General features: G+C 35.4%; 1 protein-coding gene across 11 annotated transcripts in view; it reads left to right on the forward strand.

Moving 5' to 3' along the window:
* Positions 1-24,387, forward strand: part of LOC127861176 (protein TANC2-like) — a 222,949-nt gene that overhangs the window by 136,202 nt on the left and 62,360 nt on the right. For 5 of the 11 annotated variants that reach the window (XM_052399569.1, XM_052399568.1, XM_052399570.1 and 2 more), the window contains exon 2: positions 14,886-17,179. The exons of 2 other annotated variants lie outside the window; for them this stretch is intronic. In XM_052399569.1, coding sequence (XP_052255529.1) covers positions 14,920-17,179 — 2,260 coding nt within the window. In that variant the 5' untranslated portion in view covers positions 14,886-14,919. Of the gene's footprint in view, positions 1-4,287; positions 5,020-7,026; positions 7,377-14,885; positions 17,180-24,387 lie in introns of those variants that run through there. 4 more of the 11 variants (XM_052399562.1, XM_052399563.1, XM_052399566.1 and 1 more) reach the window with 4 other exon arrangements.

Consider the following 24,387-nt stretch of genomic DNA (forward strand, 5'->3'; position numbering starts at 1 on the left):
AATAAAAATACTTACATCAATGTTGAATATTGAATAGAATTATGTATTTGTGACAGTAGTGTATCAAATGCCCCAGGAAAGTCTATCAGAACAATGAGTTAGTTATGATTTATGGCCATTTTGATGGGAGTTTTATGTTTCTGGTATGGTAAACGAGATTTTTTGATAACAATTTATATGTATATATTTACAAAAGTACACATGCCCTTTGGGTAACAGTTTATGTTTTTGGATAGAATAATAAGGTAAGATTGTGTGTTTGTTTTTTTAAATATATGAATAATTTGAATAATTTATACAATGATTTTAAATAAAGTAAAGTTTTAATTGTAGCAGACCAAAATACTTTGTAGTGTCATTTATCTGACCTTTTAGCATTGTAATAATCATTTAGTAATATTAAGATAGAATTGAAATGTTAAAATATTCCAAAGTTATATTTAGTTTATAAGCTTCTTTGTACTGTAACTTTGCCCTAAATACGTAAATACGAAGGTTTTAAAATGACTAATTGCTTATAGTTTATTTCTAATTGTAATGATGTTATCACTGTTTAAACAAAGTGTTGTCATTCATTGACATACATGTACGGTTGTCAAAAAGTATACCTAACAATTCCAACTATTTAAATGGCTGATAGCTAGATTGTTACTTACAGATAAACATTATGTAGATAAACAAATAGATACAATTTCACAGGTATCTTCAATGGTATCATATGCAGTTGTTATTTCAAAGGGTAATGGATTTTGTAAAATATGTATTGTTTATCTTATAAAGTGTAATGTGTTCTCTTAATGTATTTCTGATGTTTTTGTCTTTGTGTCATCTAGTGCATTTTTTGGCACTTGAAAATAAGGTTCTTTGATGTTTGTAGGTAATTTTAGGATGTTAAAGTTTATAAAGATGAATCATTTAAAATGTCATCTAAAGTGTATCTACTGTAATTACTCTATGTTTTCGGACACTTAAAAATAATTAAAAAAATGTGTGTCCGAAAACTTAGGTACCAAAAATATTCACAAAATACAGGTGTCCGAAAACTTAGAGTCAAAAATAAAAGTGTCCGAAAATAGCATCAATTGTATCAACGACTACCGGTAATAGCACCCGCTAGTAAAATGCCATGCCGTATCGTATAAATTACAGTTATATATAAATAATTTTAAATGCTTAATATATTTGACAGAAAGTTACTACAAGGTTGTAATTTGACCAACGTGTTCAAAGATAAGCATGTGATGTACCGATTCTCGCTAGTATGAACCTGTAATTAACGCAATAAAAAAGCAAACTGTGAACTCTTTGTTTGTTCATTTCCGATAGTTGTAGTCTAACACCTTCCATTGTTCGTTAAACTTGCATTAGCGTGCATCACACTTAGAAGCGTTTAGTATTTGTCACAGTTATTTTACTAAGAAGGGGTTAAGTACCACTGCGGTAGATAATTGAACTGTTAATTGACACTACCCCTGGTTACCGGGTAATTGTCATAACTCTTATGCTATTGGGCGAAACCATTGTTTAATACCTGTTTACAAGGTTATTTACCCAATAACGCAAGGTCCGTTGCCCTCAGGCATGCACCTGCCATGTTTTATGATGTTAATCTGGTTGTAAAACCCCATGATCGAAGTGTCATTAGATATCGAAAACAGGACCGAAATTTGGTAAAATAGCGCTGTAAAATAAACTGTCCGAAAACTTAGAGACATTAATTATGGACAAAAACTCGTGTGTCCGAAAATTAAGAGTCACGAAAAATAATTATTTTTGCTAAAAAAAGGGGTGTCCGAAAACTTAGAGTGTCCGAAAATATAGAGTAATTACAGTAAACATCTCAGAGAATATTGTTTGAAAATACGGAAGACAATTTCTAAAGATATGTTTGTGATGAAAAAATATTATAATTTTATGCACTCTCCAGTGAATTTTTTTGCCCCAAATGTAAGCCTTTTACAGGCTGCTTCCCAATGGAAAAAAGTAACTTTTTCCCCCAAAAACTAACCAAAGTTTCCCCCAAAAAGAAGCAGAACTTTTACAATAAACTTAATAATTGGTTTATTGAGTGTATTAGATGGGGATATAAACTCTTTTCACACAGGCTAATGAAGAAGTAGACAGGAATCTATATGGGCATTGGATAGTTGAATTCAAGGACATTTCAAGGAATATTGTTGTACTGGTTTTAATCCTTGAAATGTGGGACAAAATGGCTGAAGATCAGAGGCCAGACATGTCAGGCTGATTATTTACATCCAAGATAAGATTTTAGTTTATTGGTCCACTTGACATTTCAGAGCTCTTAAAGTGTAAGCTTATTTCATGTTACTGGACATGCTGATGTATTCTCATTTTAGTTTTCTCTTAACCCTTTGCATGCTAGGATATTTCTTGTGTGCTAAATTGGTGTCTGCAGAATTTCTAAAATCATCATTTTCTTCACTTAAAAAAACAAAAACACTATCAGAATAGCAAACAGTTTGGATCCTATTCAGACGCCACATTTTGTGGCGTCTGATCTTGATCCAAACTGTTTGCAAAGGCCTTTAAAATTCGGCTCCAGTGCTTAAAGTGTTAAACGAATCAGGAGCTTTTGCTTTAAGTTTTCATCTTTGTAACCATAGTGATTTAAAGGTTATGGATTAATGCCTATTGGAATCCGGAAATTGTTATCAGCATGTGCCAATGCAGCTTATTAATAAGGCCATCTTGTGTTTGGGGGACAATATTACATCTGATCATGGATGTCCTAATCAGAAATGTGCAAGTCAAATATTATGTTATCTTTAAGTGATAGACAACCAGACTGACAAAGGAGCAGTTATCATTGAAACCAGGCATGTTAACCTGTCCACAATTGTCAGTCTAGTTTGATAACTTTAAACATCTTCATAGGAAATTTGCAATGCAAATATTGCACTATTAAATATTGCACAGTGGGACTTGCCATTATAAAGGGTGCTGTTATCTTTTTGGCCAATTTCATATCTTTGGACCACTTGATTTTCATGTACAGAAATGAAGATCACACACAAACAATCAGCTTCTGTCGCAGTTATCTGTTTAGCATACATTACAGCTTATGGTCACAATATACTAATTCAAATTCTTTATGTAATGTAACGTGAAACCTTCAATTTTAGAAAAAGTAAAGTCAACATTTTGCATGTAGAGACCCCTCTAATCATTCAATTTCTTAAAGATCATTGTAATCTGAATGCATTTAAGGAATAACAAAGGTATGTCATGCTGCACGAAAAAAAAACTTGAAATAATTCAAAGATAACTGGTTTTGTAATCTTTTTTTCCGACCACTTTTTAGTTGATTATTGGTTGGTAATTATACTTGAGCTTGATCGCACAAGTTTCCTGCTGTACATTTCAATCTTTTAACCTTTTCCCCCAAAGAAGCAAAGTGAAAATGGCTTTTGCAACCAGCATGTAACCAGAACAGCCTGCGAGGAACTCGCAATATGTTCAGGTTTTATGCTGTTTGCTGCTCATCAGTAACTAAGGGTTGAAAATGAAGCCTTTAAAAACTTGAATCTAGTAAGAAAGGTCTTAAATCACATATAACTTGTAAAGGACTACCAATGCTTGAAAATACGTATCTAAGTGGTGATGGGTTAAACATTAACCAATTTATGCCTAGCGTCTAGAAAAAGGGCCTTGGCAAACAGCGTAGACCCAAATGTGACGCCGCATAATGGGGTGTCTCATCAGGGTTTGCGCTGTTAAATGCTTGAAAGAATTTCTGTAAGAAATGTTTTAAATATAGAAATAAATGTACTAGACATCCCTAATTTTGGAAATAAATTGGTCCAATTTTGAAGGATGGAAGAGTCCACTAGGCATAAATGGGTTAAAGTGATTTCTTGGTGAATAACAATGCTTTCCCTGATTGCAGGTCAAGAAAGGAATAACAAAGCAAGTTTCATGAACAAGAAACATGTCTTCCAGTAAATCAAGATGAATTTAAAGAGTAAATCATTGCAAATCTCAATTATTTAGTATACTGTAACCATTATTATCTCAAACAGTCAGTTTGTGAAATATAAACAGGAAATACAACATGATATCAGTTAAGGGCTTAGTCACCTCAATGACATGATATTGGCCCATTCTTTGTTGAAGTACCTGTAGCGTTCTCTGATCCACACCCCTTGATCTGTACTGATGCACATTGAAGTGTTTTTGAGTTCTTGTTTACATACCGATGATGGGTCCAATCGTAAATGATCTAATTTCAAAACCTTGCCTTGATTCATAATCCTCGTTATTCAACCGTGGCTGCCCCTGCCGACACTTTTGAGCGTCTCACCTCAGCTTTTTACTACTTGTCTGTTGCAACTTTAGTTTTATGATTGTGATCAACGATTACCACCTTACCACTGCTACAGTTTTACATCGACAGCTTACACTGTTCATAATTTTCAGTGTGTCACTCATATTTAACAAAGCTGTATACACGTGTAGGCTGGTGATTATATCGAGGCTTGATGAATAATTTTGAGAGAAGAAGGAATAATCCTTTCGTGGCTGAAATGTTTGTGTGCACTAGAGGAAGAGAGATTAATAAGGAACTATTTATATAATGTGACAACCGCTTAAGGATATTAAACAAGTGTAATACAGGATTGTTAATTTATAAACTTTAATTTCTTTAACAGTGTGGTTTAACAGGCAGGATATGGTGTTTGGTGGTCAGAAACATGTATACATATCATGTTTAACTAATTACTAGAAGTAATTAAGACTCTTTATATTGGTGAAAAGTTTATAACTGGTACTCCTCGGATATTGTTGATGTAACTCTGTGAGACTGGAATTAAATGTGCTGTGTAAATGAATTAAAACTCTTTATGTTCCTGAAAAGTTTACAACTCATACTCGGATATTGTTGATGTTACTCTGTGAAACTGGAATTAAATGTGCAGTGGAAATAATTTAAAGTGAGAGAGTGTTCAAAATCATTTTTGGATTTCTGAATAAGTTTCTTCCCTTTATACAAAAAAGGTAAATAGTTTGTCTAAATAAGCATAAAAGTGTGACTGCATGATTTTATATCTGATTAATTGACACAAACAGAAACAATTGAATAAAAGTAATCATATATAATTGGATAGTTTTCTTAAGTTTCAACTAACATCTCTTATACATGTATATACATTGATTAGATTTTTGTTAAGGGTTATAAAAACACTACATTTTTATGCAAACATTAACACTATGATATCTGTAGATTGTTTTCAGAAATAAGGTATTACTCTCATCCCGTAATAGTGAGAATTTTTCAGTCGCATAACTTCCTTTGCCCTATTTTGATATTGATATGTATATGAATGATCGTAAAAATAAATTTTAACAAAAGTAAGCAAATATTTGATTCAATTAATGGCAGGTATTAATTGGTTTATCAGGATTAATCAAGCCCCCTAATCAGCCGCTGATCTTGATGGCATATTTACTGTCAAATCATTTATATTCGTCTGTATGATATTTACAGTGTTTTTTTTCATTCAAAATCGGGTCCCGTATTCGGCCCCATTCCCAACAGAAAAACGAAAAAAAAATTCCCAAATGGGACCTAAAAATTACCAATTCAATATTTTTTTATTTTTTTATTTTTGTTTTTAGATTTCAACATTTTGTTCATCTGCCATCCAGCCATATAAGGTCAACTTAGTAAAAATAATGCTTAAAACATTTTTATGTCATACATTTTCCCAATTCAAAGGGAATTTCCGAAGTGGTGAAAAAACACACTGATTTAGTGGTTTTTACTCTTTTGTGGACACATATTAATTATATTTCTGATTTTGGACAAAAATGATGAATTTGTGTTTAAGTCATTTTCTGACTGTGTAATACTTTGAAGGATCGGTAAACTTAAAAAAATAGGAAATCAACGAAAATTAATGTCCCACAAAGAGAATGATTGTACAGTAAAATGAGAAACAGTAATCTCCAAAAGATAAGCTTTATCTATCTACAGGTATTTGTGTGCATGTACCTATGAACTGATTGATAGCATCGGGCATTTTTGTTTTGAAATAATGGTACAAAAGAAATATTGTTGATATTTATATGATAATAGATAATAACGAACTGATGCGGAACATGTTGTCCACCTGTTAACCCATTAATGCCTAGCGTCTAGAAAAAAGGCCTTGGCAAACAGCGTAGACCCAGATGAGGCGCCGCATGATGCTGCGTCTCTGAATTTCTGTGCGAAATATTCTAAATATAGAAATAAATAAACTAGACATCCCTAATTTTGGAAATAAATTGATCCAATTTAGAAGGATGGGAGAGTCCACTAGGTTTTAATTGTGCACCTGGAACTTGTAGCTCACATGCAATTTTTGAGTTTACCAAATAGCACAACTTAAATCGTTAACTAGTATTAGAGACATAGGGGATTTCCATATAGTATGTCACGTTCCAGAGGGGTGGGGTAAGAAAGTGTGACAAGTTTGTGACAGAGGGGTGGGGGGGAGGAGAGGGGGTCCAGCCATTTGTGACCTAGCACATTATTTTTTTTGTAATTCGCAGTCTGTTCAGGTTTTATGCTGTTTGCTGTAGTTGAAAATGAAGCCTATAAAACATGAATCTGGTAAGAAAGTCCTTTAACTCTTTCAGTGCTGGAACCAAATTTTGACGGCCTTAATGCAAACAGTTTGGATCCAGTTGAGACGCCACAGAATGTTTGCTTTTCTGATAGTATTCTTTGAAAAAAAATGCTAATTTTAGAAATTCTGCAGACAACATTTTAGCAGACGACAAATTTCCCAGCATGCAAAGGGTTAATTCTAATTAACTTTTTGAGGGACTATCAAAATGGGTATCTAAGAGGTAAAGGGTGAAACAACTCTGCTTTCATACTAATGTAAGTGAATTCTGTTCCAAAAGGCTATAAAATGTTGTGAGGTTATAGTGATATCTTAAATCTGATAAAATGACCTGACAGGGCATGCAGATAGACATCTGTAGATAATGTGTGTGTTCTCTTATTACTTGTAACAGCTGATTCAACTTGTCTCAAGATATTTAACTTTTGAGATAACATTTATGCAGTTGAAAATTCATTAATTTTGTTTGATGAATAGTTATGGCCATATTGCTCAGGTGGTAAATGTTGAGAAAGAAGTTACTGTGTGGTATTAGAAGGTAGAAGGCATTTTTGATTGGTTTTAAATTAAGAATTTACATGGATTTACATAAAACAACACGTATGGCATACATAATAACGGTATGAATGATATAAATAGTGTGTGGTTTTGACAGCTTAATTAAAAAAAACTTAAAGAAAAAAAAGGATATATGAAAAGAGAGGTATTGTGCACTCATGAAAATTACAGGAGGTTTAGTCAGTAAGTATTAAACCTTTACCACTTAAGATACGTATTTTGACGCATTTGTAGTCCCACAGAAAGTTATTATTATTCATATAGCTTGAACAAGTCCAGTTCATTTATATATATATATATATATATAAAGTTGACAATATATAAGCAAAAGCATAGCAATGTGAAAGTGACAAAAATAGTATAGAACAAGGTGTTAAAAATGCACTTAAGCCATTATATTACTCCACGTTTGCATTCAATATCTCAGTTCTGATTTTAAAAGCATTTTTACAATATTTCGCGAGATTCATTAGAACTTTAGTGCTAAGCATTTGTAAACTTATTAGTTTACATCATTTGTAGTGTTAGATTATGATCTAAATGAAGCCTTTAAGAATTAAAAAGGCTAAAATTAATTAAAAGATCAGGGTCTGAATGACCCATAATGAAGTGACTAATATGATAGATTACATCAGGTTGCAAATGACCAACTTCAGTGTTTATGATTAGATCATGCATGATATAAACAACCCTGTTATGACAATTAGCCTATTGTCCTGCTATATATTGATAAACATTGGATCTAAAAAGCTTCAGTAAAAACAAGAATACAATTAAAGAAAGAATTATCCGACTGAAACATTTAAAAAAAATTTGGTCCATTTACCAAAATGTGAAAGGGTCCTGTTAAACTCGAAATAGCTGTTGCAATATGTTGCAATTTCCATGTTAAATCCATTAGGTAAATCAAGCAGGTTTGTGTATTTCTGATAAGCGTGTCTTGCCCTTACATGTATTTGAACCCTTTCCCACTCAGAGGCAAAGTGAAAATGGCTATGTGCAAACAGCATAAAATCGGAACAGCCTGCGAGTTACTCACTGGCAGTTCAGCTTTTATGCTGTTTGCTGCTCATCAGTATTTAAGGGTTGGAAATTTCAAGCCTTTAAAACTGGCATCTAGTAAGAAAGGTCATAATTAAATTGAACTTTTTAAGGGACTACAAATGCTTCAAAATACGTATCTAAGTGGTAAAGGGTTAACCCATTCTAGAAAAAAAGGCCTTGGCAAACAGCGTAGACCCAGATGAGACGCCGCATGATGCGGCGTCTCATCAGGGTCTGGGCTGTTTGCTTAAAGGAATTTCTGTAAGAAAAATTCTAAATATAGAAATAAATATACTAGACATCACTAATTTTGGAAAATAATTGATCCAATTTAGAAAGATGGGAGAGTCCACATTAGGCATAAATGGGTTAAACTAACACATGGTGGTCTAAATAATATCAGTTTCTGTATTTATAATCATGTCCCCAAACTGTTACAGTGATATTTAAATTAGTTTCATTTATGTCTAGAGAGGTATTGTTGATTTTTCGGCGTCAGCTGAATACGCCAGCTTTTCACCTTAGCCTGACCTTTGTTAGCGTCCAATAGAACTCAAATAAAACTTCCCGCGGCCAAGTACAGATGAATACACTTCATTGACTGCATTGGCTGATTTGATAATACCACTAGAACATTGGAAACATGTCCGCGTCTTTGTAACACTGTTTTACTGCGTGTTCAGCATGAAACAGTTTTATCTCTAATAAAAAGGCTTTATAGATAGAACAGTTTTACACTCAATCTCGACATCAATACAGTTTGTGCGTACATCTTTTATTTTCAGAGGATTTTCAGCGCGAGAACGTTGTGTACTTAAAGGCCATGTTCTCATATTTAGTACTGACTTCCATATTCCTGTCAACATGTTATATGTAAAAGTATGAAGAGCAGTGGAAGCGATGCCTCACTTTAATGTGTTGCATTTCAACCCGCGAGGTATAAGGGGTCAGTTCGCGGTTAGTGTGTTTGAATGTCAGAGTTTATTTACAGATCAGACCTTCTGTGCTGTTCGGAGTTCGCGGTCAGTTATATAATAGTTATAAAATAAAGACGCTATAGCGTGAACTAGGTGAACCGGAATTTTCTTTACCACCAGAAAGATGTGAAATGAAGATATCCAGCGATATTATTTTATGGCATGTCAATAATAGATTCTTAATGTGTTTTCAACAATACCATGATAAATATTATTTTTAATTAATTAACAAGAATTATTCCATCATATTTACTAATGTATTATTGCAGCATATTGACTAATGTATTAAGTATGAGCGCGATGATTCTCGATACTGTTAATAATCGAATCAAATACACGTAGCAATTCCCGATAAACCACTCAAACAGGTTTGTTCGAAGAACGCGCGTATACATATTTAAAATATGTACGGAGACTTCGCGTGTGGCCGGTTGACTTTGGTTTTCTTTTTTGTATCTATAGGTTTATGACCAGCAATATGTAATAATGTAAAATAAGCCGCGAAAACTCCGCGTAACATCCCGTACTGCGTTTGATGCAGCTAAAAACTGCACAGAAATAGATATTAGCTATCCTTGATCTCATTCATTTAAATCTTTACCTTCCATAAACTCCAACCACAATCAACGCCGTATATCTTTTTTAAAGATATTTCTTGTTTACTAAGAATCTAGTAAACAAGGTTACAAATTGTCTCTTTATTTATATAGATATATTTTAATCTAACAATAATTAGTTACATTTATGTCTAGAGAAGAATATTTGAGTAAACAAGGTTACAACTTGTTTCTTTATTTTAATATATTTTTTTTATAATAATAACTTGTTTCATTCATGTCTAGTGAGGTATTTTAGAAGAAAAGGGGATATATAGTTTTTGCACTGTCCGTCAGTCTGTCAGTCTGTCACACTTTTCCTGTGCGCTCTCTAATTCAAATAGTTTTCATCCAATCTTTACCAAACTTGGTCAGAAGTTGTATCTAGACAATATATAGGTCAAGTTCGAATATGGGTCATGCCGGGTCAAAAACTAGGTCACGGGGTCACGTAGTGCATTTCAAGGATTTAGCATGGTGTCCGCTCTCTAATTGAAGTAGATCTAGTTTTCATCTGATCTTTACCAAACTTGGTCAGAAGTTGTATCAAGACAATATCTAATTAAGTTCGAATATGGGTCATGCCGGTTCAAAAACTAGGTCATGGGGTAACTTAGTGCATTTCAAGGAATTAGCATGGTGTCCGCTCTCTAGTTTATGTGGCTTTCTGATTTATTTTGATATTCTAAGACATTTTTATGCCCCCGAAGGAGGGCATATAGTGATCGGACTGTCCGTCCGTCTGTCCGTCACACTTTGCGTTCAGATTTCGAAAAATGCTCATAACTTCTATGTCGCTTCAGATAGCAATTTCATATTTGGCATGCATGTGTATATGGACAAGGCCTTTCCATACGCACACAAATTTTGACCCCTGTGACCTTAACCTTGAACTTAGGGTGCGCGTTTAGGTTTCGAAATCTGCGTTTAGGTTTCGAAGAAAGCTCATAACTTCTACCAAGCGTTTATAGGGGTCATAAGTCATCCTATGGTGACAGCTCTTGTTGAGTTGTTAATATGAATCTAGTTAACATTAGATTACAAATAGATTCTTTATTTTAATGTTTTAAATGTAACTTAAATATTTTTTAGAATGGTGCATCACTTTTTATGCCCCGCTAAAGTGTCATATAGCAGTTGAGTGTCTGTCCGTCAGTCTGTCCGTCTGTCCGAAAAATTTAACATTGCCCATAACTTTTGCAATATTGAAGATAGCAACTTGATATTCGGCATGCATGTGTATCTCATGGAGGTGCACATTTGAATGGTGAAAGGTCAAGGTCAAGGTCATCCTTTTAGGTCAAAGGTCAAATATATGGCTTCAAAGCGGCGCAGTAGGGGGCATTGCGTTTCTGACAAACACTTCTCGTGTTATATTGATATTTTTTAAAGGCACATTAAAAAAAAGCGATTCCCCACTGCAAAGTATATTTTGCTAGTATTGCGTTATTGTGCCTTAATACATGATAAATGCATTATTTTTACAGGGAACAAATGTTTAAGAAAAATAAAGAAGTAGTTAAAAGATCCCAATTGTATTGAAACTTCAGTGTTCTATTTTCGTAAATACTTAAATTACAAAATGTCATTTCTAAACGTAGAAAAGTTTCAATGGTAGCCAAAACACAGGAAAAAAGTATAGTGTTACCACATTATTATGCCCCCCTTCAAAGAAGAGGGGGTATATTGTTTTGCACATGTCGGTCGGTTTGTCCGTCAGTCGGTCCTTCCACCAGATGGTTTCAGGATGATAACTCAAGAACGCTTAATTAGGCCTAGGATCATGAAACTTCATAGGTACATTGATCATGACTGGCAGATGACCCCTATTGATTTTCAGGTCACTAGGTCAAAGGTCAAGGTCACAGTGACTCAAAATAGTAAAATGGTTTCCGGATGATAACTCAAGAATGCTTACACCTAGGATCATGAAACTTCATAGGTACATTGATCATGACTGGCAGATGACCTATAGATTTTCAGATCACTAGGTCAAAGGTCAAGGTCACAGTGACTCGAAACAGTAAAATGGTTTCCTGATGATAACTCAAGAATAATTAGGCCTAGGATCATAAAACTTTATAGGTACATTGATCATGACTGGCAGATGACCCCTATTGATTTTCAGGTCACTAGATCAAAGGTCAAGGTCACAGTGACAAAAAACGTATTCACACAATGGCTGCCACTACAACTAACAGCCCATATGGGGGGCATGCATGTTTTACAAACAGCCCTTGTTTCTATTTCGTATTTTAAACACATTAATTTGATATCAAGTTTAAGCTATATTTGGTTTCAGAAGATACATTTAGAAAATAACAGGTTACTGCCTGATCATTGAGTATTATATCAGGCTTGGCACTAATAAAATGACGGCTAGACTTAACCAGTTAATCTGTTTATAATACCACTCACCCCTTGTTAAAAGAAATAGTAATCTTTATTGCTATATCTTAGTAAAACGACCTACCTCCGAATATTGACAGTGATGTAACAACTTCCTGTAAATGTGATACCGTATATAAATGTAGCAGTGTGATACATACTGTTCTACATTTTTCTAATTTATTTAAAATATTTAAAAGAAACATGTTTCCAAAAATCTGATAAAAAAGTTTCCCAAAATATTCCAAACTTTTCCAATTAACTAAATATAAATATAATTGGTTAATTGATTTTATTATACAGCAATTTAATTCCCCAGTACATTATAATATAAATTTCAGGAAGCAGTTATAAACAATTTGTATATTGTTCTTTATAATCTTATTAATAATGTTTAATTTTTCCCAATTTCATGGTCTATCACGCTTTTTTCCCAATCAAAAAGGCACAGGCTGTAAGATATGAAGCAAAAAAAAAATCACTTCAAATATTGAGAGTTCTCTCATGTCATGGCATATGTATTCACAGGTATTCACAGGTGAATTTAGTACACATGCTTGTTGCAGCATAATTTATGAAAGTTTGTGACTGTGACATAAAATTATGATATTTATGGTTTTGTGGTTTTCACAAAACCTTCTCCTATCAAAAGCTTTATTGATACGGAGCTGGCAGTTTGCCAATTCAAGGTTTTTATATTTGATGGTTCATATACATGTAAGATTATATGAGTTGTGAAGAAATATTTATGTGATATGAATTACATAGAAACTGTTTGAAGTCATGTCATTCTTCAATCCAAATATATTTGATATAATCACCATTCAAAATGAATAGCAGTTAATTATGCAAATATATATAAGGGAACTTAATACGTAGTTAATTAAAAAAAAATCCTATCAAATTTATTTCAAGGTAATATAAAATGTAGTGTAATAAATTCTTTTTTTTTTTTTAATAATGACTATTCTTTATCTCTTTTTGTGTTTAAGTGAAAATGACTATGTGAAAACAGCATACAACCAGAACAGTCTGCGAGTAATTCACAGTCTGTTCAGGTTTTATGCTGTTTGCTGCTTATCAATATCAAAGGGTTTGAAATAAAGCCTTTAAAACTAAAATCTAGTAAGAAATGTTTTTGATTAAATTTAACTTTCTAAGGAACTACAAATACGCAAAAAAACGTATCTAAGAGGTAAAGGGTTAATTAAATGCGTATCTTAGTGGTAAATGGGGTTGGTTAAGTACGTATCTAAGTGGTAAAGGATTAAATACGTATCTAAGTGGTAAACAGTTAAATACGTATCTAAGTGGTAAAGGGTTAATGATATAAGGCTTGTACCTAGAATAATATATTTTAATAAGGGTAACAATATTCTTTGTAAATTAATCATATAAAATAAATTGTTTCTAAATACACAGTGCTATCTTGTTTTGCATTTTCAATTGCACTGTTTTGAAGTGATATATATTTATTTCATTACTCAATCAATCTCATTCATTTGATTACATAAACCAAAACTTTTAATCATTGATTGCGTTCATAAAAATTCAAGATAAAAGATGACTTTTGACATTTATATCAAATTCATTTCCTGTTCATTGAACAATCATGCGTGGCTTTTGAAAGATTTTTTTGCCATTGATTTTCCATAAGATGTTTGCATTTGATAAATAGAAATAGTGTGTTTTGTCCCCGGTTTGTTTGCAACACAAGAATGCTATTATGAGAGCAGTCTAGACGAGGGCCTTGTTTCAATTAATCACCTGGAATGCAGTTTGATTTAAACATGAACCTAAACAAACAAGAATGCAAATTACTAAACATGTAACGTTTCAATATTAAATGTGAACATTCATCAATTTGGACAAATTTTTGCAGAACATACAAATCTACTAATAATAATATTTGATTTGCCAGTAGAAATAATGTGTGCCCAACATTTTAATATTAATATTTTTTTTCAAATAAAGATGAACCTCCCTCTTCGAAAATGGGGCTTAATGCAAGAGCATACAGTTAAGTCCCAGATTATGCTGTGCAGTCCCCACAGGCTTAATGCAAGAGCATACAGTTAAGTCCCAGATTATGCTGTGCAGTCCCCACAGGCTTAATACAAGAGCATACAGTTAAGTCTCAGATTATGCTGTGCAGTCCCCACAGGCTTAATACAAGAGCATACAGTTAAGTCCCAGATTATGCTGTGCAGTCCCCACAGGCTTAATGCAAGAGCATACAGTTAAGTCGCAGATTATGCTGTGCAGTCCCCACAGGCTTAATACAAGAGCATACAGTTAAGTCTCAGATTATGCTGTGCAGTCCCCACAGGCTTAATGCAAGAGCATACAGTTTAGTCCCAGATTATGCTGTGCAGTCCCCACAGGCTTATAAAGGATGACACTTTATGCTTTTATGATATTTTTGAATTAAGGAAGTCTTTTAAGCAAAAAAAACACAACAATAGTTTATGCAGAAAGGGTCTTTCCTGACTAGCCTGTGCGTGGACTGCCCCTGACTAGCCTGTGCGTGGACTGCCCCTGACTAGCCTGTGCGTGGACTGCATTTGCTAATCTGAGACATCACTTTAGCACATGCATTAAGCCCAGTTTTGTTAGAGCAAACTTTAGATATCTGCTTATTACAAGAGCTGAAATAAAAAATGACAAATTGTCTTGGTTATTTTCAGGACAATGAGTTGAAGACCGCATGACCCTCTAATCATGGGCAACAAGCATTCTAGCTCCAAGGATGCCCATTTCTCCTCTGAATCACGCGGGCGCAGTCGTTCCTTCAACGGGCTTGCCTCCCGCTTCAGAAAGGCGAGTCGAAGCCCGCCAAGGGAGCGGAGCAGCTCGTTCGGCGAATCGGCGGGAAAACCGCATCGGAAAGGAAGTGGGAAAATGGGTCAGAACGGTGTTTTCAAGGGTGGTCAGGGAAACAACGGTCACTTGATCCGGAGAGGTCATGATATTCCGATAACGACCACTCTGACGAGGGATAATGGTGGTGTCGATGTTCAGATCGAGGTCAAGAAAGTTGGTGATGTGGAAAGTCTCGGGAAACTGTCGCAGTCTGCTCCGAGTGGGCGTGGCTTTCATTATCGGCATTCTCCCGCTAGGAATGTGACGCCAATAGCCGAGCAGGTGTCTGTTGGCACGATGTCAGTGAAAGACCAGCGTCGCCTGAGTCAGGATAGTTCTAAACTAAGTTGTCCTTCACCAAGTAAGTCGATAATTTTAGACGAAAATGATACCATCATCAAAAGTTCAAATCTGAAGAATTTGAAAAACAAGCAGCTATCTCAGACTGATAAGCAGGAATTAATTGAGAATTATTCAGAAAATACATCACATATCTCTGCAGACAAGATGAGAACTGTTTCTAGGGAACTGTTTTCTGATCAGTTGGAGGATTTGGCCAAGAGACGAGGCATGGCAACTTTGAATCGTGATCTCTCCTTATCTAATGCCAGTCTGGGTTTGCTTTCCAATCGATCCAAGTCAATGCACAGCCTCAGTTCCAATGATTACGACTACGAGGAAAGGTGCAAGGTGGGTGAGTTGTTGTCATTTGAAGACAGCCACCAGGTCGGGGAATTGTGCAGGAGTATAACTTCGCAGTTTTCCAGTGAAAATCAGCAGGAAAAAGACCAGGACATATTTCTTAGACCGCGGACAAGTTCTGCTTCTGCAGTGGATCTTGGAAGTTACAACCGCAAGCAGATGGCGTTTGGAAAGACGAGCGCGGAGATTAGGCGCAACCTGGCGTCACAGTACGCGATAGATCCGAATAAGTCTGCTCAGAAAAGTAGTTCTGCTAATAATGTAGGGTCTGACGTGATGCAGGCCCGAAGAATGCTGGTTGCAAGGGCGCTTAAAGATGGCGAAAAAGACGATAATGTTTCAGTTGGTAGTGTAGTCCCACCTCAACAGTCCCCGCAAATCGCGATGGCAATGCAGGAATCACTTGTGAAACAACATTCCCTCCAAAGTTTAAAGGTAAACGAGAGTGTTTCATTGTCCCCGAGCTCACCAGTCACCACTGGGTTGAAAGCGTCCCCAAAAATGGGGCGCCGTAGTTCAGCAGGGAGACTTACCGGTGTTATCACGTCGCCTGAAAAGTCTTACAGCCTGGCGAAGCAGGGTACACCATCCCCGAGTGGAAAAATGTTCATCACACGCCGTACTTCTAGTCCGATATTCCCTCAAGGCTTGGTGTCCACTCCAGAGAAAACGGGAACCAATCAAAGCATTTCAAGAACAAGTTCAGGTTCTTTTTTGCAGAACATTCAAAGCCCTGTTTCTATTACGGATAAATCCAGCACGCATCAAAGCATGTCAAGAATTAGTTCGGGTTCTTTGCTCCAAAACATCGACGTTAATCAGCTTCTGGCTGCAAATATGACCAAATCCATGCAGAAGTTTCTGCTGGATGATCGAGGCATCGGAACAAACTCGACTGATTACGAAAAACTTCATAACAAGCTGAATAAGAATAAAATAAAGAAATCCACTTCGGCGTTGCCGACAGACGAGGGGTTTCGGGAAAGGAGCAGCAGCTTCTCAATGCTGTTGTCGCGGCAACAACAACAACAGTTCGTCCAACAGATGATCTCACAGCAGCAGGCGGAATTGAGCAAAAAGCAGGAAAAAGTGCAGGATCAAGAAATGGTGGTGTCCGAAACTCAAATAACTCAAATCGTTCATTTGCAAACTAAGTCATACGACAGCACGCCAGTGTCAACAGGCGGTGATTCTGGATTTCGTAGTAGAAGTCAGAGCTGGTCGTCGCTGTCACGGAAAAGCGTCTATGAATCGCAGCGGGAGATATGTGGTGTGTCGAACCCTGTGAGTAACTTGTGGAGTTATAGCGAAGTGTCGCTTGCAGAGTTACCCGTGGATTTGACCTCGCAACCTCAGCGGTATATATCGGTCATTGAAGACGACGGACCATCCCCTGAAAATTTGAATTTCTCTCATGGTAAGTGGTTCTTCTGGGGTTTACCAAGCAGTCTGTTGTTTTTTTCAAATTTGTGTTGTATGTTGACCTATATACTAAAAATATGGAAATATTCAGTTGAACTGTATTGTAAATATGGACATAACAGGTGACCTAGGTAGTAAATATGGAAATAGTGAGTTCACCTAGACAGTATACATGGAAATAGTGAGTTCACCTAGATAGTAAATATGGAAAAAGTGTGTTTACTTAGATGGTAAATATGGAAATAGTGTGTTTACCTAAATAGTAAATATGGAAATAGCCAGTTGATCTAAGTAGTAAATAAGGAAATAGTCAGTTGACCTATATATAGTCAATTTAGGAACAAGGCCTACTAATTTGAAGTGGTCTGTTGACCTACAAAGTAAATTACAAAAATCTCAGGATGTTCAATTGAAAGTAGCACTTGTGCTGTTGTGCTTTTGCATGTAAAAACAATTGTTGCAATTCTGTATGGTGTTTAAACTACTTATGTGGTTCGCAATAAAACTCTTAATTTATCTGACCTTCAGATGTGGTGATTTTTAATGCTCTTTTGATCACTTATTCTAAAAGATTTCCTTAACAAATTCAATGTAAAAGCAAAAACTTCAACAAAAAAATAAACGCAACATTTTTCTTCATAACTGTGCAATTTCTTAAAGAGCATTCTAAGCCAAATTGATTTAAACACTTTTATGTGGTATGTAAGAAATAATTTTACAGCACAGACTAATGAGGAACAACACTTTACGTTGTAATGGTATTTTTGGTTCAGAGGAAGTCTTTTCTAAGCAAAACTCCAGTTCAGGCGGCAAGTGTCATTTTTTATCAGCCTGTGCGGACTGCACAGGCTAATCTGTGACGAAACTTATTGCACATGCTCTAAGCCCCATTTTCCTATAGCAAGGCTCATATAATATGAGTCGTGTTCTGAGAAAACTGGGCTTAATGCATGTGTGTAAAGTGTCGTCCCAGATTAGCCTGTGCAGTCTGCAATTTCAGCCTAAATTGGATTTTTGCTAACAAGAGACTTCATTTAAACGAAAAATGTCATAAAAGCCGAAAAAGTTGTCCCTGATTAGCCTGTGCAGATTGCACAAGCTAATCTGGGACGACACTTTACGCACATGCATTATGCCCAGTTTTCTCAAAACACGACTCATAATCTTTATAAAGATTACACACTCATTCATATATTTATGTAATTTGATCCACTGTATCGTTGCAATCTGTCAAGAACTATAAACAGCTAGATAAGTGCATGAAGTTGCATAAAGGTTCATGTACAATGGAATATTTGGAATGCCTTTGAGGTGACAGTATGTTTTAAATGCATGTAATAAAATATAGGAGCGGCCAAACTGGGCAAAAACCACAAAATGCCCCGGTAGCTAATTCCACAGGTCTCAATTATATATAGCCATTGTGCATTTTGTGCTCTACAAACATGATGATGATAGGTTTATTACCATTGTCTGGCCACAACCATGTAGGTTATAGAATATTTTCTCAATTGTCACATATTGTACATTATGGTATGGGTCACATGTTTGATAAAAATATTTTATTTTACATCTGCATAAATGATCAAAGGCATTTAACAGTCTATTAACCCTTTGCATGCTGGGAAATTTGTCGTCTGCTAAAATGTCTTCTCCTGAATTTCTTAAATTAGCATTTTCTTAGATTTTTTTCAAAGAATGCTATCAGAATAGCAAACAGTTTGGATCCTGATGAGACGCCACGTTCTGTCGTTTCTGGATCCAAACTTTTTGCAAAGGCCTTTAAAATTTGGTTCCAACGCTGTAAGGGTCAAACTGATCCTGAACTGAGAAAGTAGTTACTTCCATCATTGCACACATTTTATTTCAATTTATAATTTAGCACTTGCTAATTTGATTTTTGACAATGCAGTAGCAGCTATGGTTTCATCGAATCATTCATGTACATATATAACATTCATAATTTAAGACAAAAAGAAAATTGCATTATTTAAGAAACAAAGATTATTAGCTTAAGTCTTTGAACTGATTATATTGCATTATCCATGGACATATTATTGTATTGCTTAATCTAAGCACTCAGATGAATTTTTCCAGAAACACTTATTTTATTGCATTATTCAGGGACATTAAGCTAATTAAACAAGTTAAAAATAAAAAACTTGTATGCATAATTTAACGTACGCTTAGTTTATTTCATTATTCAGTGAACTCATAGTTTATTGCATAATTCAGTGAACTTATATTTATTAGATAATACTAGGAATTCATTTCCGAGTAAGGTGGCATATAGTAGTTGAACTGTCCGTCAGTCAGTCTGTCCGTCTGTCCAAAAACTTTAACATTGCCCATAACTTTTGCAATATTGAAGATAGCTACTTGATATTTGGCATGCGTGTGTATCTCATGGAGCTCCACATTTTGAGTGGTGAAAGGTCAAGGTCATCCTTCAAGGTTAAAGGTCAAATATATGGCTTCAAAGCGGCGCTGTAGGGTCTTTGTGTTTCTGACAAACAAACCTCTTGTTTTACATATTTCAAGGAGCTCATAGTTGTGCATGATTCAGGGTACTTAGGATAATTTGCAATTTTGGTAAAAATCCTGTACTATTTTTCATTTCAACCTAATTGTACATTTCAAACATCTTCCTACATGCCTACATGTTATAAACTATTGGAAGAAAAAGTTTGGGTTATTTATAGCAAAGATATTTCGTCATCATTATAATAAGATAGAAGAAAATGTTTCTTTATGGCCATGAACTGTGAGGTATTTGAGACATAAGATGTTTATATCTTGCAAATGACAAACTGTGTGATTAAAGTTTGATATATTGATGGTCAGTTAAATATGGTGAAGAAATTTCTCAACTTTAACGTGTTTTCTATTCATGTCCAGGGGTTCTGAAATATGCTGTCCAAGTTGTCCGAGTCGTCAATTTCCCCTTCCGGACAAGCAGTTTTTGAAAGCTGACTTGTCCAGGGACAAGTAAAATTTCCATGGTAATTTTTTTTCGAGAACGAAACTACTCTATTTTCCGAAAATCAATAACAAAAATTTATATAACTAGCTTATGATTAATCTGCGGACTGGCACACTTTTTCAACTGGAGGTAGGTTGTTTTCCGATAATACAGTACAGCCAAAGCGGCACAAACAAAATCCGCAGCTACGCCACGGCCAGATTATTAGTCCGCGGCGGCCGAATCGTGTGTTCACGCGGCGTATCGCTGTGGCACTCGGCAAAAAGTCTCTAATTGCTTCCTTTTGATTGAGTATAACATTGACACTGAAAACGAATTACCTGAGTTGATATTTTCTTCCTTTTATTACAGTGTTTCAAATTCAGGGCCAGTATTCGGCCCCATTCCCTGCAATGGAAAAAAAGTATATAGGTGAAGGCAGCCTTCAACTTTCAAGGCTAAAACAATTGCATGGATCCTTTTGGTTCTCAGTGTGTGATATTTGTAACAATAACAAACTTCATTGACAAAATACTGACACTAAAATATTTATTGTGTAGCAAAAATAAATACATGTCCTTTCCTGTCCATGTTACTTTGTTAATACGCCAGGTCAAAAGGGTAATATTATCTTGCAATATTAGCAAAACTTTGTTGATTGACCAAGTTCCTAATACCAGCTATTAGAAAAGATTAGATCAGGTTGTCCAAAGCCGACCAGCTATGTATAGGGCAAATTGGCACAGCAAGACCCTTTTATGTTATCTTGATATTGAGAAAGCTTTTGATTATCTTTACACTTTTTAGGAGCCAGATTGTCCAGAAGGTGTTTTTCCCTATGTAGGTAATTTGGCCGTATTTATTATATTCAAGCCTTTGACAATTGGTATTGCACAATAAATGTTCTTGGGTCCAGATATTGTTTTCTTTGTCCAAAGGAGTCCTACAAGGCGAAGTAATGCAGCCAATAATAATCGGCATTAGCTGCTTGTTCAGTGTTTTTTTAGCTCCACTGGCCAAAGGTCAGCGGGGCTTATTTCATGGTCCTGTGTCCCTCGTGCGTGTGTGCGTACGTGAGTGCGTTAACTTTTCCTTAAAACATCTTCTTCTCCTAAACTACTGGTCCAATTCTGATGAAATTTCTCAGGAATGTTCCTGGGTGAATCTCTTTCAAATTTGTTCAAATTATGCCCCTGGGGTCAAATTTGACCCTGCCCCGGGGGTCACAAAAAATGAAAATTTGCGTATATACGGCCTATTTTGTGAAAACTTTCAAAATCTCTCGTCCATAACCATTGGGCCTAGGGCTATCAAATTTGGTATGTAGAGACATCTAATAGTCCTCTACCAAATTTCTTCAAATTATGCCCCTGGGGTCAAATTTGACCCTGCCCCCGGGGTCACAAAAATGAACATATGCTTATATAAGGCCTATTTTGTGAAAACTTTCAAAATCTTTCGTCCATAACAATTGCCCCTAGGGCTATCAAATTTGGTATGTAGAGACATCTAATAGTCCTCTACCAAATTTCTTCAAGTTATGCCCCTGGGGTCAAATTTGACACTACCCCGGGGGTCACAAAATTGAACATATGCTTGTATAAGGCCTATTTTGTGAAAACTTTCAAAATCTTTCGTCCATAACAATTGGCCCTAGGGCTATCAAATTTGGTATGTAGAGACATCTAATAGTCCTCTACCAAATTTCTTCAAATTATGCCCCTGGGGTCAAATTTGACCCTGCCCCGGGGGTCACAAAATTGAACATATGCTTATATAAGGCCTATTTTGTGAAAACTTTCAAAATCTTTCCTCCATAACAATTGGCCCTAGGGCTATCAAATTTGGTATGTAGAGACATCTAATAGTCCTCTACCAAATTTCTTCAAGTTATGCCCCTGGGGTCAAATTTGACCCTACCCCGGGGGTCACAAAATTGAACATATGCTTATATAAGGCCTATTTTGTGAAAACTTTCAAAATCTTTCGTCCATAACAATTGGCCCTAGGGCTATCAAATTTGGTATGTAGAGACATCTAATAGTCCTCTACCAAATTTCTTTAAATCATGCCCCTGGAGTCACATTTGACCCTGCCCCTGGGGTCACAAAATTGAACATATGCTTATATAGGGCCTATTTTGTGAAAACTTTAAAAATCTTTCTGTCCATAACTGTATGGCTTAGGGCTACCAAATTCGGTATGTAGTGACATCTAATAGTTCTCTTCTTAGTTTGTTCAAATTATGCCCCTGGGGTCAAATTTGAAACTGCCCTGGGGGTCACAAAAATGAACATACGTTAAATAAGGCCTATTTTGTGCAAACTTTAAAAATCTACTTATCCATAACCGTATGGCATAGGGCTACCAAATTTGGTATGTTGTGACATCTAATAGTTCTCTAACAAATTTGTTCAAATTAAGCTCCTTGGGTCAAATTTGACCCTGCCCCCGGGGTCACAAAAATGAACGTATGCTTATATAAAGCCTATTTTGTGCAAACTTTGAAAATCTTTTTGTCCATAACCGTAGGGCTTAGGGCTACCAAATTCGGTATGTAGTGACATCTAATAGTTCTCTACTTACATTGTTCAAATTATGCCCCTGGGGTCAAATTTGACCCTGCCCCTGGGGTCACAAAAATGAACATATGCTTATATAAGGCCTATTTTGTGCAAAGTTTAAAAATCTACTTGTCCATAACTGTATGGCATAGGGCTACCAAATTTGGTATGTAGTGACATCTAATAGTCCTCTACCAAATTTGTTCAAATTATGCCCCTGGGGTCAAATTTGACCCTGCCTCAGGGTCACAAAAATGAACATATGCTTATATAAAGCCTATTTTGTGCAAACTTTTAAAAGCTTCTTGTCCATAACCGTAGGGCCTTGAGGGCTACCAAATTTGGTATGTAGTGACATCTAATAGTTCTGTACTTAGTTTGTTCAAATTATACTCCTGGGGTCAAATTTGACCCTGCCCTGGGGGTCATAAAAATGAACATACACTTAAATAAGGCCTATTTTGTGCAAACTTTAAAAATCTACTTGTCCATAACCATTTGGCATAGGGCTACCAAATTTGGTATGTAGTGACATCTAATAGTCCTCTACCAAGTTTGTTCAAATTAAGCCCCTGGGATAAAATTTGACCGTTCCCCAGGGGTCACAAAAATGAACCTATGCTTATATTGGGCCTATTTTGTGCAAACGTTAAAAATCTTAGAACTGTCCATAACCATTGGGCCTATTTCTACCAAATTTGGTATGTATTAAAATCTTAAAGTTCTCTACCAAGTTTTTTCAAATTATGCCCCTGGGGTCAAATTTGACCCTGTCCCAATTTGTGTCAACAATGCGAATTTTCCCAATTCAAAGGGACCCAGCCCAATTCACAAAATGGTGAAAAAACACTGTTGTTCTGTATCATGGTCTTTACTGATGTAGATTCTGTGTCTCGATCTTGGCCTCTTAGTCACTCTTAGATTACTTTCACCATATTTGCTACAGTATTGAATTTCACCCAAAAGTGGTACTCATATTCGTTTGTAATTGTTACCCACTTGACCTTAACAAATTATGATTTTAATTATTATCCTTCTCAGACCATTTTTAGTAAACTTTACTCATTTGTTGAGTTAAAATCATATTTTGTTCTTTACATATTGTTTTCTTCCTGCTTTCAACAGAATGTCTAAAAGAAATGTTTATGTTGCCAAGGACGAAATTGTTGTCATTTGAGTTTCGACATTTGGAGTATATAAGCTAGACAATACTCTAACACAATAATGGCATTACTGGTATACAGGTGGTCTTTTTACAGTGTTTTTGTTCACCATTTTGGGAATTGCGCAGGTCCGTTTGAATTGGGAAAAATTGCAGAGATTTGACTAAAATTGGGAAACAAGTGTTGTTGTTTTGCTTACAAATGCTTCAAAGCTAAGAATAAAATTGTTGTCAGTATTAAATTTACTTAGCAGGGTTTTTTTTGGCCCGATTTTATAGCCGAAATTCGGCTATGTTCCCAATCCCCAAAAGTATACTTTTTTCCCAAAATGTGGCAAAAAATTCCCAATTTCCAAAAAAAAAATTTTTTTTTTTTTAAGTGTCTAATGCGTTTTTTAACTCGATTTTAATCCAATTACATCTAACAAAGTATTATATGATTTTGTTCTTTTAATTTGAATGATTATAAAGAGTAATATGAAATTTAGTATTTCCTTAATCAGTGGACTTTTCTT

The sequence above is a fragment of the Dreissena polymorpha genome, chromosome 15 (genome assembly GCF_020536995.1).
Source record: "Dreissena polymorpha isolate Duluth1 chromosome 15, UMN_Dpol_1.0, whole genome shotgun sequence".
Lineage (NCBI taxonomy): Eukaryota > Metazoa > Mollusca > Bivalvia > Myida > Dreissenidae > Dreissena > Dreissena polymorpha.